Raw genomic sequence first — 13,588 nt, 5'->3', positions numbered from 1 at the left:
GAGAGGATGAATAAGATAAGACTGGTAAATACCAAAGAGAGAACCCGAAAGAACTTTATCTTCGCTTATTTAATGTACCTAATTTCGAAACTTTGAAAACTCCAGGCCAAGAGTTGATTTCCCTGGCCATGAATTGTTTGAGAGAGATATGGCGGCGCAGCCATCTTCAGATAAAGAACTGTGACATTGACCTCAAATAATTGTGCTCACGTGCGTCTTCTTGGGTGAAATATCACTTTTATGTTCAAATTTACGCCATCCAATCGTAATGGCTTGTCTCACAGGTGTCCGAGTCGTGTTAACCTGGGCATGAGTGACTCTTCCTCACATGTGTCAGCAGCTATGACGTACTTACAAATGCCATCTTGTCGAAGGGGGGCATAGTAATATAACACATACGCAGCATAAGAAGGACGGGTACAGAAGCTTCAGAGGAACGCCTTACGGAATGACTTCTGATTACACTGTCAATGGTAGATAAGGATGTACGCATGTGCCCTCAAGGCTGCTTTGCCATGCAAACTCTACTCATACTACGTGAACTTTTAGCAAATGACCACAGTGACCTTGAAATCTTAAGGAAGATAGCTTATGGCACAACACATAACTGATCTTGGCGAGAGTGGAACGTTGGATGGAGTTCGAAATGTCGATGATTTCAAGTGAAAGCATGGTTTCAGAATTGCCTAGGTCGTTGGAGCAGGTACATAAAATATAACACCGGAGGCATACCAAGACACCCAGCATGGTCAAGATGAACATAATGTCGTAGAAGAGGATTTGAGTCATCCGGTTTCCTTGTTTATAATATCACGAGTGAACGTACCTGCTGACGATTGCACTTTGATGCGGACCAAATGATCCCCTTTTCTGCTGGTTCAAGTGAGGAGAGTTCACGAGCCTGCAAACGGTTCCACATTCGAGAGTCGAGACCTGGTCCTGGGTGAAGACAAAGTTTGAAGTAGTACGATTCCGGTCACGTGGTGTACCGTATACTTGTCTAGGCCTGTCCATGTATGAACACTCTCCTTTGACATGGCAAACATGACCACGTGATTCATGCAGCGTTATTTTTGCATCCAAAGAAATCGGCCAAGATGAAATGATGATTCAATGACCCGTGTTCAGAAGGAGCCAGGTCGTGTAGCATGCACTATGCCAGCTAGGACCGTGAGTTATGTTCAAAGATGTTAAAGCATTTATGTGACCATCCCCCGATTGTTTACAAAGCAACCCTCTTGCGCTGTTCAATTGCGTATGTGTTACAGTGAACAATGAAGAAGCTATCCAGTCATTTATGCAGAAGCAATCACGTTTGGAAAGATAAAGGAAGCAAGTCGTGTTGCAACCACTTAGGAATGATGGACTCGCTGCGTCCAATCACGGCTGTGGCGAACAGAGTTTGCACACAGCTAAAAGAGAATAGTCTACGTATCTACCCACTGCTTTAAGCTGAATATTCGTTGCATGTGAAGTTTGTCAAATGCTTCCCTGTTGAGGTGTGGTTGTACATAATTCTAGTATTGAGGAAACTAGCAACACGAGTCCAATCTAGTGGACGGTATGTGGCGCTCATGACAGCAACTCTGTCCAAGAGGTAAAGGAGCGATTACAAGACTCACTCGCAAGTCTTTCAAGAATGAACTTAGTATGGCGTTCAACTTCCATGCTTTAGACTAGAATATGTGTTCCACATCGGTGACACAGCAGACGCAGAGACTAGGTAGATACTGATATAAAAGGATGACTTCCTCGCCAAACATGGGAAAACTTCGACACATACTCCTCGTTCACAATCCACTCCACACACTGCCACTACCTCGTACCTTACCATCAAAGCTTCAGTCTCCGCTCAGCAATACCATTTTCACTATGAATTCTCAGGCCCAGACCTCAGCCTCGAACCCTACCTCAGCCCCGGGCTTGAGCAACAACAGCGGCGGTGATGACGGCGGCGGCGGCGACGATGACAGAAAGCGAATCAATCCCAACAGGGCCCACTACAAAAATGTAATGGATTTTGCCGCTGGAGACACAGAGAAGCCGCCCGAAACGCAAGAGCAGGCTGCAAAGAGGGAGAAAATAGAAGAATTTGCCTTCGACCGTGACGCCAAGGGCAACCTTCAAAATTCCAACTATCGTCATGCCAGTGGGAGGTACAACGAACATGGGAGAACTGGCAGCGACACTATTCCTGAGGAAAGCCCTTCTCCTTCCTCGAAGGCAGGCAAGCTCAAGTCAGGCGAAGGAGGCAACGAGGACAATACTGGTACTTCCGCCAACGATAAGACAGACATTCGTGATGAAGCAGGCGACAAGAAAAGCGCTGATACTTCTGCCGATGATGGGACTGGCAATTCTGACGAAGAGAGCGACCAATACCCTCCTCCTATCACTCCCTGCAAGCCTCAATGAGATGAGCAATGCTGGTGATAGCGGTGGCGTTGGCAACCCTTTTCCTTGAAGGACGGAAGCGCCAACAAGAAGAACGCCAATCGCATTTGGATGGGTTCTTCTGAAGGCAACTTGTTAAGTAAAGTCACGCCACAGCGTAAACAGAGAAAATTATAGTTGTCGCTAGCAAATCCAATTGGCAGCTGATGCAATGTACTTGGTCTGGTGTGAATGATGATGACTTGCAAAAGGCCTCAAGCTTTTTTGGTCTCGCATGTCACCATTGTTGTACAATTCCTAATTTTGAAAATGCGAGATTGAGCCTATCACCAGGGACTTGCACCTGTTCCATCGAGCACCGGTAATTCGCTACATCGGCCGCATCAGGCCGGCCATAGAAGAGACCTCTAATCACACTGGCCTTCTCAAGGCAAATGGAACGTTCCATGGTCATATAAAGTTTTTCTCATAAGCTGAAGACTAAACTTTTGTGCAAAGAAAGTACTGACTGCCACTTACTTTGAATTGAGTTTCATTTTCTAACTACCTTATCCCATCGACTGCTACAGGGCGACAGTACAATGGTCTCCAGCTTTTCTCCAAATTCTCCGAGATATAAATTTTTTAATTTGCGGATATAGTAGAAATAAATCAGAATAACGCCTGATTAGTTCTTCCCCCGCACTCGGATGTACTGTCGCCTTGCAGCAGTCGATGGGATAGTAACGAAGTCAGCAACCCGAACAACAACAAGTCTTCTTCTATAGTAATACCTGAGCATTACGTTAACTGATCTTTGAAAAACCTGGAAGTCAAAGAGGAGGGTGTGCTCGAGAAAGTGGTTAGCACACTCTATCTTCGTAAAGATGGGGCGGTCTCACTTCTTGTGTGAGGCAACAATGCGAGAAGACAACTCCTCATTTGGTTGACCCACTTACCTTTGGCTTAAGGTGTAAATGGCTAGGAGTTGGCCAGTGTCCCTGGTGCTTCAGTTTCTCACAGTGAAAACACCATTCATAGACAGATGGACAGTATAAATCAGGAAAAAATGATGCAAGGGTTTTCTGGTCCAAACCACATGTTTGCGACCCGTACATAAGCATATGAGATCCATTGAAGTTGTGTACCCCGCTTCGTGTCCCCGCTTTCCTCGTTGGAACCGTCCTAGTCACTTATCTCGCCCAGTGTCCCAACAAGGACCGCTGGCGCAACGGTAGCGCGTTCGACTCCAGCTCGACATTCGTCGAGGTGCCATCGAAAGGTTATCTGTTCAAATCAGGTGGGGGTCATCTCTTTTGCCCTGTATGTTCAATAGGCGTGTCAGTTCGCTGCTCTTTTTACGTGCGATTGTTGTTAGTAACGCACCCACGCTAACGCGTGGTAGCGTTACAGGTTATCCGTTCAAATCGGGTGTGGTTCAATGCCTCACAGCATGTCTGGATCTTTGTGAAGCTATTCACACCATTCTAGGATGATATTTTTGTGATTTGGTGGTGTCGTGACGATTTTTGTCTGGGGACGGCGAAAAACAGCGCAAATGTGTGCGCTCTTTCCCTGGGGAACCAAAAGTGGAACCAGCCTCACTGCCTGTTACATCTGACAGCCGATTACCCCCTTCGCTCTCTGCAAAATCGCAAAAAGTCGACCTCAGAAGCCGACATTTTCATAGAGTCGTTGGGGTTGCTAGGGTTGAACTAGCGATACAGTCTGCTTCTTAAAACTGCATGGAATACAGGTCAGCTGATTTACCACGCGTCCTGAGGTTGTGTACGTTTCACCCGATAAAGCGTGGTGGCTATGTTCGCCGTGGCGCGGAGGCTACAGTTGTATCACGACATTGTCTCTGGTAAGCTGAGCCCAGAACACTCTTGCTTCCCCATTACAACGTGACACTCTTACTCAACCATGAAGCATCGAAAAAGATAGTGTGTAATGTATGGAGTTAAGCTGTGATATTACAAACTCAATGGTGCAAATTCTCAACCCGCTGAGTCCTCAGAAACGCCTATTCAAGTCTGACCACGACAAAGCGCCACAACTCATCCTCGCTTGCCCACAATTCTCTTCAATGAGCGAGCTTCTTGGCTTCCTTCTCTTCGGCGTACGCAAGCCCAGAATAATCAGGAAGTTGCCAGCCCGGCACATCATCTGATTGGAGTCGCTGGAGAATCTTGTCGATCCTTAAAGTCGACACCAACCACAAGATCGTGTACAGAATTGAAATAACCCACGACGAGTTGGGGTAGATCCAGGACGGCTTAAAACCAATGTCTTGAACTTCCTTCATGAGCTCCAAAATCTCATTGTTGTATGACTCGAGGGCGGCAGGAATACCGTCCGTCGCCTTCCCTGAAGACCCCGAGCAGTGTTTGGAGATCTCGCCAGCGAGCACGTAGGCACCGATGAACGCACATGTCGTGCCCCGGCCCGTCAAGACGCTGGGTGCATATCCCGCATCTCCAAGAAGGGCCACGCGGTTCTTGTAGCACTTGCCCATGCGTATCTGTCCAATCTCGACACAGTAAAAGTCGTTAGAAACACCGTCTTCGTTGAGCGCATCGCAAAAGCGGTCGGCTTGCCAGCCAGCATCCTTGAAGAGCTCTGACCACACCTGCTTCTGCCGTACAAGATCGCGGCTTCTTTCCGTTTCGATGAGAAGCTTCTCCGTCTGCTTGTCTGGTGGACACACGGCGAGGTATGCCTGGGTCGTCTCAGGATTGTCGTTTCTGGAAAAGAGCACACGCTTCTTGGGACACACGCACACCGTGGCGTAGTTGTCGTCCGTCTTCCATTTCGAGACGGTGTAAAAGGCCATATGCACGCCAAGAGGATAGAACGGATCCTTCTCGCCAGGGCTGAGCATGAGCCGTCTCGTCTTGGATCCCTGGCCATCAGCTCCGACCAGCAGGTCGAATGTGTCCGTGGTTCCGTCTGACAGGTGGACCGTTACCGAGCCTGCATCCTGTTCGAACGTCTCGATCTTGACACCAAAAATGTACTTCACTCCAAGTGCAGTCGTCTTATCGAAAAGCAGCCGAACCAAATCGCCGCGCATAATTTCGAATTCTGATGTAAAGCCCTGCTTGCCAACACCAGATTTGTTTGCTTCAAAGGTCGCCTGTGTCTTCCCTTTGCCGTTGACAAATCGGACGCCAGCTTCGTTGACCACCTTGTCGCGGATGAGTCCTTCGAGTCCCATGCGGCGCACAACAGTAACTCCTTGGCCTCGAAGGTCGATTTGTTGACCCTGAACGCGAAGGGAAGGGGATCGCTCAAGGATGGTTACATCGTGGCCGAGCTTCGCCAACCAGAACGCAAGGGCCGGGCCGCCAATGCCTCCACCTGAGATGAGAACTTTGAGGGAAGACATGTGATTGGGAGTGGTGCAGTTGAATAGTAGATTGGCGTACTGGTGAGAGCGTTTGCAAACTGTGTAGCTTGGACAAGCCACTCTGCTAGCCAGGCCTGCTGGGTGATGAAGGGTATCTATAGCATTAGTAGGATATGAATTGAAACGTTGTGCTCGATATGCGTCGCGATGTACACGGTGATGGCATCTCGATGGGCGCGACAACTCGGCGATGGGTATGGCCCGCAAGCCGACATCCATTTCGGGCTTTACGAGAGCGCTGTGGCATTAGTGACGTCAAGACTAGGAGCCGATTCCCGTGTGGCGGTGGTCGCACCAGCCAGCTTTTGGCTTCCATTGGTTGCTCCGAGTCAAGCGCGCCGCTTGTAAGCATGAGGAGAAGTAGCTGTGAAACACTTCGGACTATTCAAGAAAACACCGGTTCGGTCCTGTTAAGACCTTCGGCCTTCGGACAGCTGGGAGACTCACTAACCGCAACGGTCCTACCGTACTGCCGCGTATTCGCTGCTGCGAGCTTTCAAGGGTGGGCCGTAGTCTCATTCGGCCAAATACAGTATTGTACGACCGGTCCGTATCACTTGTAAACAGGCAAGGCATGTTCCTGTCGGTCTTGGACAGACCGAGAAGAGTAGGCGGGGCTTACTGAGGTTAGTCATAGGCCCATAGAATTGTCATTAGATAGATATGGGGAACCAAAGTTTACGATGAGACTCCCTTTCGTTGACCATACCAATAACATGATGACTCTTACTAGATTATAAGAACTATACACTCTAAAGGCGGAAAAGGCTTGGGAAGTGTCCAAACGAGTTGCTGTAGACTCTCGAGCCCATCAAAGCAAAATTAACCTGATTCTTTTTATTCAAGCTTTGGGTGTAATCTTTGAAGCATGCCACAAGCCACGTCTTGGTGAGCAGATGGTCTGTCTAGATTCCTGTAATCCTAACATAGACAACTGAGACTACTGTCGCGGCTCCTGAGAGAGAGCTCTGTGAAATAATAGCAATAGAGCGATTGAAACCTGTTAGGGGGCTACTCAAAACTTCGTCAAAAGGCGATGTTTCTTGTATTTCGCCATGAGCTCAAAAGCCATTTACACTTAACTATACCGGCTAAGTCGTATGGAGCTAGTACGGCAAGGCATGAAGAGCCGTTCTCAGACGGTACCGCGTAAGTACTATGACATATGTCCATGATCTTTCGATTGGTTCATTGCGCCCGCAGAAGCTTCATGACAATCTCTATGAACGTGAAATGTAATGATCAAGGCTAAACCGTCACGTGCAGTGGTTCTCGATGATTCAGTCTCGTCGCTTCTAGGTTAAGATGCTCGGTTGACTAAAACCTATTGCGGAGATATCGAATTCCTACGTGCACTGCATCAGTCGGCCGAACTTGCTCACCCCGTCTTTCTGGGACTGTATTTCGCAGGCGCTTGATCCAGGCTGCCTGGCTTTCGCATGTCTTTCGGCGTCTTTTTGGACCAGCTTCCATTTTTGCTTGACGGGATCTAGAGGATTCTATTGTACGAGAAGAATTGGATGAAGTTTCACTATACACTATGGACTCGCTGTGTCAAAGTGGATCATTTCTCCCACTTGTTGTTTGCCTTTTCGCAACGGACATACGCTAGCTCATCTCAAACGACAAACCTGCCTATCTACGGAAGATATCCTTTGGCTTTGAATGCCCGTTCAAGGATAGCACGGATGACGTTCTCTTTCCTAAAATTATATTCCATCACAGTCTCACCCAGCGAGTTACTCATGCCTGCGGCCTCCGTCTTGGTCTTTGCATACAGATCTCTGTCATCGTCATGTTCAATCAACCACTCCTTCATGATGAGATGTCTGGCCAACTCGGCCGTCCCGACTTTGAAGACGTGTAGATTACAGGAAAACGGCCTGTGCATGGCGAAGAAGCGATGTTCGTGCCACTCGGGCTCGCGCAAGAGGAACTGGAAGCCGGCCTTCTCAAGTGCGGGCGCGTAGGCGGCCTCATCCGTCGGGTTCTCGACGGCGAGGTCAATGTCGATGACGTCCTTGGCGGGGAGGTTTGCCACCGATGTCGAGCCGACATGGCTTATGCTGACAGCTACAGAACCGATGGCGTTCTCTATGAGAGACTTAATGTCTTGGAAATGTTGTGGCCACTCGGGGTTTGGGGGTTCGATGGAAAGTGCAGGTTTGGATGTTCGCGTTGCGATGCGTTGAATGATCGTTGGATCGAATTCATAGTGTTTGACAATCTCTTCAATTGGGCAAGACATCTTTCCTAATGTCTTCTTGAATGATTTGTGACAGATTTCCTACAACACGCTGCACAGAATAATACGTGAATGCTGTCAGAATGGTTTCTAGATTAAGGGGTTGAGTCTATGTGGTGATGTGTCTAACGTGCTGTTATGAAGTAATTACTCCATTACAGTCTAAATCGTCGCCAACCAAGGTGTGTTTCAGGGACGGCGTGAGTCATCCGGCGACTGTGTGGCTAGCATCGGATGCTACCTACAGCATCTGACCCCAGCTCACATCATCTTGATGCCTTTTCATGTTGCATGCCACGGCGACCGAAGCATCTAGGGATCCTCCAAGTCGACAAACCGATATGCCCAAAATGCGCACCAGATGAAAGTGATGCCACACAAAAAGAAGCTGACGAGGTAAAACACGGCGGCCTGGGTTGGTTAGTGATGCTCGTGAAAAAAGCGAACCGGGTGATCAAACCTTGCTTGCTCCAACCCATCCCTGGCCGTCATACAATGGCGCGCAAACGTACACCGTCAATCCGCCGAGGAAGCAAATGGCCGAGTAGGCCATTAACATCATAGGCGCCTGCCACGTGAAGATCATGTTCCACCGAACCTCTACAAACGGCATCTCCTTTGGGATCCACCCGCCCTTCTTCTTAATCTTGATGGCACGGATCTGCGGGATGGGAGGCACCTCCTCGAGTGGCGAGTGCATGGGCTCGACAGTCCTGCTGCGACGTATATAGAGGATCATGGCGAGGTCTTTGTCAACATTACGCGGCGTCGGGGATCGATGAAGAGTCTGAAAGATGAACTGCTCGGAGGCAGCGAGGAGGATGGAGAAGAGGGAGAAGGAGATGCTCGCGTGCCAAAATGCTGGGCTGAGCCAGTGCAATGAGTCGGGAGGCGGCCATGAAAAGAAACCGATGACGGCAGCTGAAATCAAGGTGCTCTGCGAGGAGTGAGTACATGATCCCGCAGAGCGAAGGCGTTGGCGACTTACAGCAACTTGAACGAGCTGAAATTCGCTCAACTTTCGATCTCGCCATCGCTTCAGTTGTGCTGAAATTTCCTCGTCGGATTCGCGATCTTCAACAGCTTTGGCGATGGCTAATATCGGTAGCAACGTGTTTTGCTGATAGAAGCGGTTGTATGGAAGGGTCAAGATGTCGGTGGCGATATGAGCAATCTTGCTGCTCAAGGTCACGGCAATAATCTAGACTGCGTCAGCGCAGGATGACCACGTTATACAGAATAAGGTTAAGTGAACCGTACGGCAATTTTGAGACCACGGTCGCTCTTGGGCACGCCTGGCGCATTGCCTGGTCCCCTTTCCGGATCCATCTCTGTGTGCATATCTTGATTATGATATTCATCTCTGCTATAGGGGCCCGACGACTTTATAAAGGTCACATCTACGGCGTACTGTAACCAGGCAGCTGGCTTGCAGGCCATGTGCAATATGTACACAAAGTAACGGATGACTGGCCGTCTTCTCGTGACCGCGCTGCTCCCCCACACTAACAGGTGACGTTTCCCCTCAAAGACTCCAAGTCATAATGTCTTAGACTGGCACCCTCACGAGCGGCGACTGACAGTCAGCTTGGCGTCAACTGACCAATCAAAGTCTTGTCGCAGCTATCAGGTAAGGCGAAGTGAACATGTTTCATGCTCGTCAACCAAACCTTCATAAGACGCAAGGCAACTTTATACCCGCGTGGAAGAGGCGGATGAAGGGCGAGGCCGCGCTAGCTCCCGTGTGTAGCTGAATACGACCACATGGTTGGGTGTGTGCAGGCCGAATTGGGCGGCTCAACCCTTTTTGATTTCAGCCTGGAACTTGCCAACCCACTGGGAAAACTCATCGCTTTCCCCAGTCCAAGGTGACTTGAGAAGTTCCGAAAGCCCAACGATCTCATCGAAGCACAGCTTCATTACTCGATCGATTTCATCAGGTGAGAGCTCGTAGAATGCGCCGGCAAGCTCGTCGAACATGTGCGGGAGTTTCCTGAGGACCCGCATCGACTCGTCCAGACGCTTAGGGATATCCGAGTTCTCGGCCGGAAGGGAGGGTAGTGTCTTGAGTCGTCGCTTGATGATGGCCTGATAGAGCAGCGTTGTCAGTCTCACGCGCTTCAGACAGGACTCGAGACGCTCGCGGATCTTGTCGGGGTCGTCGCGAGGAATCGTCCCCTGGTTCGCCATCATGTCGTCGATCATTTCCTGCGCCGAGGGCATCATGGAACCTAGGGCCGAATCGTGGTCCGCATCATTTACGGCATTATCATCATCATCGTCGTCGTCGTCATCGTCGTCGTCGTCTTCCGGCTCTTCGTCACCCCACTCCTTGAGCTCCTCCATGACATCCTTCAGCGTCGCCCTGAACTCTTCAACCTTTTTGATGAAGCAGCCGCCGATACCTCCGGTGGCGAATTGCACCAGATCGTCGCAAGCCGACCAAATAACACCGGTGGCAGCCATACTGCCCTTGCCAGGTGCACCCGTGGAGCCTGACTTTTGCGCTGCTGACAGAATCTTGCCATCCCTAGGGATCTTTTCAACCAGACCGCGGAGCTCCTTCAATACAGTGTAACATTTCCAAGCCAGATCTTTCCGAACAGTAGCCGTATATCGGTCTGCGTCACAAGCCTGGCCTGCGGTGGCGATGCCGGGAATCGGGCCGCCAACGAGTTCTCGGAGGACTTTGATGACGGCCGAGGGTGTGAAGGGTTCGTTGATGATGAGAACGGAAATCTTGGTTGAGTGCGCCTTGATCAGGGTAGCTGAATCACGAGCGAGAGCAAAGGCATCGACGGACGAGGTATCAGTCTGCTGAGGGGTGTCTTTGCCACTGTTGATGTTCTGGAGAACAGCCTCCAACTGCTGCATCAAGACGACAGCTGTGTCCGACAGAGCATTCAGAGCTGCTGGTGTAGTGGAGGAGCTTGAGGAAGCCATGTTGACGGGTCTGTGTGTCTCGCAAACACCTTGCAGGCTTCGGTGGTGGTCGACGCGGAGGTTTGCTCCGATATTGAATATGTCCAAGCTACGAAAATTCAATATGACCAAAAATACTGCAAAGTCATTGTGCCCCGCGTACTGGATGGAGGGGTATCTGGATAAGATACGTACCTTCTTCGTCGCTTGGGCAGGTACGTACCGATCCTTCCCGCTCAAAAAGTGTCCAGTGCTCCTTCCTCAAGACTGGCGGCAGTCTCCAATTAGAACCCATAGTGATAAGAGCCGGTGGGGCAGACAGTGCCGATGATAGAGATACTGACACGTGACCGTCTTTGCAGCTGCCCGTCGCCAGCTCCGACACCCCTGTCAGCCCAACCCACCTTAGGCGTTTTGGGTGAGCTGGAAGTTCCACGAAGTAGTCCCGTACCTTCCTCTCCATAGTGTACAATACCTCACGTTTCCAACCCTCCAGTCTGTCACTTTGGATTGGATCTGGATAGCTTCACAACTCCAATAAATCCCACAACAACGATCGAAACGCACGGATTGATGATCGATTCGATATCTTGAGAACCATCGAGATGCGTCAAAGCTACGGCATGGTGCTTTTGGGCACCTTTGTGTCTGCTGCTGCGCCCATCGCTGCAGCTAGCTTGCCTAGAGGTGTCGGTCCTGAATGTGAGTATCAGTCGGCAGTCGACCATCCAAGTCTCACCCAAATGGAGTAATTAGGCCATCTCAAGTTCATATGGGAGAAATGGAACAGGGTTTCTTTCTCTACATTCCCCTTCCTTTGTTACCTGACCAATTGGCCTGAAGCTTTGTCTTGAAGGTCCATGATCTGTCACTAACATGATTCCTTGCAGTCGCCAAGTTCTTCGAGCTCAAGCCCTCCTTCAAGTGCATAGGCCACCCCGAAATCAAACTTCGCTTCAGCCAGGTCAATGACAATAGTTGCGACTGTCCTGATGGCTCCGATGAGCCTGGCACTGCTGCCTGCGCTCACCTCGACCCCCTCTCCCCTCAGCAGCCATTTGCCGGCTCCTTGACGGGCACGACCAATACCTCCAATGCCCTCCCGGGCTTCTGGTGTGCCAATGAAGGTCACATCGGCGCCTATGTGCCTTTCATGTTCGTCAACGATGGCCACTGCGACTACGACGTCTGCTGCGACGGAAGCGAGGAGTACAGCAAGGTTGGAGGCCTCAAGTGCGCCAACAAGTGTGCGGAGATCGGAAAGGAGTATCGTCGCGTTGAAACTGCGCGTAAAGACGCCATCGATAAGGCTGCTAAGAGACGCAAGACGATGGCCAAGGAGTCTAGAGAGCTTCGCCGTCGTGTCGAGGCCAAGGTGACTAGCCTGAAGGACGAGGTCGCGGGTCTCGAGACCCGCAAGGAGGAGCTCGAGCAGAAGCTGCACGACATTGAGCGTTCTGAGAAGGGCAAGATTGTCAAGGGCGAGGGATCCGGTGGAAAGCTCGGCACTCTGCTCAACCTGGCCAAGACTCGCGTCACCGAACTCCGCGAGACCCTTGAGGATGTCGTTGCCCACCGCGACGAGCTCCAGAGCAAGGTGAAGGAGCTTGAGGGTATTCTCAGCCGCTTCAAGGAGGAGCACAATCCAAACTTCAACGATGAGGGTGTCAAGCGCGCCGTCAAGGGCTGGGAGGACTACGCTGCCAACCTTGCCAACGACCCTCTGCCCGATGGCCTCGAGGCCGACATCAAGGAGGTTCTTGTCGAGGACAACGAGTCTTCAGGCATCAACTGGAAGGAGTTCGAGGAGGATGACGTTTCTGACACTGACATTCGTACGCGAGACCCTTGAACAAGATTGATGGTGAAAAAATATGGCTGACCATGCCTAGTTTACAACTTCGAGGCCTACCTCCCCGAGGGCATCCGCGAGTTCATCCACGGCAAGCTCTTGTCTTTCAGAGTCTGGATGATTGAGAATGGCCTGATTGCTGATAACAACAACGGCGGTGCCGAGTCTCGCCTGGTTAAGGCTGCCCGCGAGGCATTCAACTCGGCCAACAACGATCTCTCTGACAAGAAGCACCAGCTGGAGACCGAGCAGAAGGATCTGGAGAAGGACTACGGCACTGATGACATTTTCCGCATCTTAAGGGACAAGTGCGTCAGCACCGAGATTGGCGAGTACGAGTACGAGCTCTGCTGGATGGACAAGACCAACCAGAAGTCGAAGAAGGGCGGCGGTCACACCAACATGGGCAACTTTGTCCGCATCGACAAGGAGATGGCTGATGACGAGGAGCGCGTCGATGGCAAGAGCCTCGGCAAGGGCCTTCGCATGGTCATGCGGTACGAGAACGGCCAAGGTTGCTGGAATGGCCCTCAGAGACGTACAGATGTCTGGCTGGCCTGCAGTGAGACGGAGGAGCTTTGGAAGGTCACGGAGTCGGAGAAGTGCGTCTACAAGATGGAGGTGGGCACTCCTGCCGCCTGTGACGAGCTCCTTGAGCCTCCTACGCCCAAGGGCAAGGATGAGCTGTAGAGGCAGCAACGGCACGCAGCGTGTGTCCAGGAAGAATTCAGCATTGGGTCTGCTTAGCTTGGCGTCAGGTTCGTCTGCCTTAGACCGAGTAGAA

At 50.8% G+C, this 13,588-nt stretch overlaps 5 protein-coding genes and 1 non-coding gene across 6 annotated transcripts; 3 read left to right on the top strand and 3 right to left on the bottom strand.

Moving 5' to 3' along the window:
• Positions 1-192: 192 nt before the first annotated feature.
• CLUP02_17187 (uncharacterized protein) lies at positions 193-1,576 on the bottom strand (the record flags this gene model as incomplete). The annotated part of the gene is made up of 8 exons (XM_049296101.1): positions 193-323; positions 400-455; positions 599-797; positions 855-1,028; positions 1,119-1,162; positions 1,227-1,283; positions 1,350-1,386; positions 1,561-1,576. 8 exons carry the CDS (start codon positions 1,574-1,576, stop codon positions 193-195), a joined length of 714 nt encoding a protein of 237 aa, XP_049153248.1.
• Positions 1,577-1,761: 185 nt separating this feature from the next.
• CLUP02_17186 (uncharacterized protein) lies at positions 1,762-2,415 on the top strand (the record flags this gene model as incomplete). The annotated part of the gene is made up of 1 exon (XM_049296100.1): positions 1,762-2,415. The coding sequence occupies one exon, from the start codon at positions 1,762-1,764 to the stop codon at positions 2,413-2,415; it is 654 nt and encodes a 217-aa protein (XP_049153247.1).
• A 1,175-nt stretch (positions 2,416-3,590) lies between these two features.
• Positions 3,591-3,683, top strand: CLUP02_tRNA305. The gene has a single exon. It is a non-coding gene; the product is annotated as a tRNA-Trp (tRNA).
• Positions 3,684-4,459: 776 nt separating this feature from the next.
• Positions 4,460-5,764, bottom strand: CLUP02_17185 (oxidoreductase; the record flags this gene model as incomplete). Its single annotated transcript, XM_049296099.1, has 1 exon — positions 4,460-5,764. The coding sequence occupies one exon, from the start codon at positions 5,762-5,764 to the stop codon at positions 4,460-4,462; it is 1,305 nt and encodes a 434-aa protein (XP_049153246.1).
• Positions 5,765-7,005: 1,241 nt separating this feature from the next.
• Positions 7,006-11,415, bottom strand: CLUP02_17184 (uncharacterized protein; the record flags this gene model as incomplete). The annotated part of the gene is made up of 13 exons (XM_049296098.1): positions 7,006-7,033; positions 7,136-7,284; positions 7,509-8,072; positions 8,296-8,308; positions 8,368-8,441; positions 8,491-8,967; positions 9,019-9,231; positions 9,291-9,361; positions 9,435-9,535; positions 9,598-9,653; positions 9,729-9,763; positions 9,833-11,114; positions 11,176-11,415. The coding sequence occupies 13 exons, from the start codon at positions 11,413-11,415 to the stop codon at positions 7,006-7,008; spliced, it is 3,303 nt and encodes a 1,100-aa protein (XP_049153245.1).
• Positions 11,416-11,557: 142 nt separating this feature from the next.
• Positions 11,558-13,494, top strand: CLUP02_17183 (glucosidase II beta subunit-like protein; the record flags this gene model as incomplete). The annotated part of the gene is made up of 3 exons (XM_049296097.1): positions 11,558-11,654; positions 11,843-12,787; positions 12,845-13,494. 3 exons carry the CDS (start codon positions 11,558-11,560, stop codon positions 13,492-13,494), a joined length of 1,692 nt encoding a protein of 563 aa, XP_049153244.1.
• Between the last annotated feature and the right edge of the window lie 94 nt (positions 13,495-13,588).

Source organism: Colletotrichum lupini, chromosome 9 (genome assembly GCF_023278565.1).
Source record: "Colletotrichum lupini chromosome 9, complete sequence".
NCBI classification, from domain to species: Eukaryota; Fungi; Ascomycota; class Sordariomycetes; order Glomerellales; family Glomerellaceae; genus Colletotrichum; species Colletotrichum lupini.
Note: the sequence above shows the minus strand (reverse complement) of the source record. Positions and strands in the feature narration are given on the sequence as shown.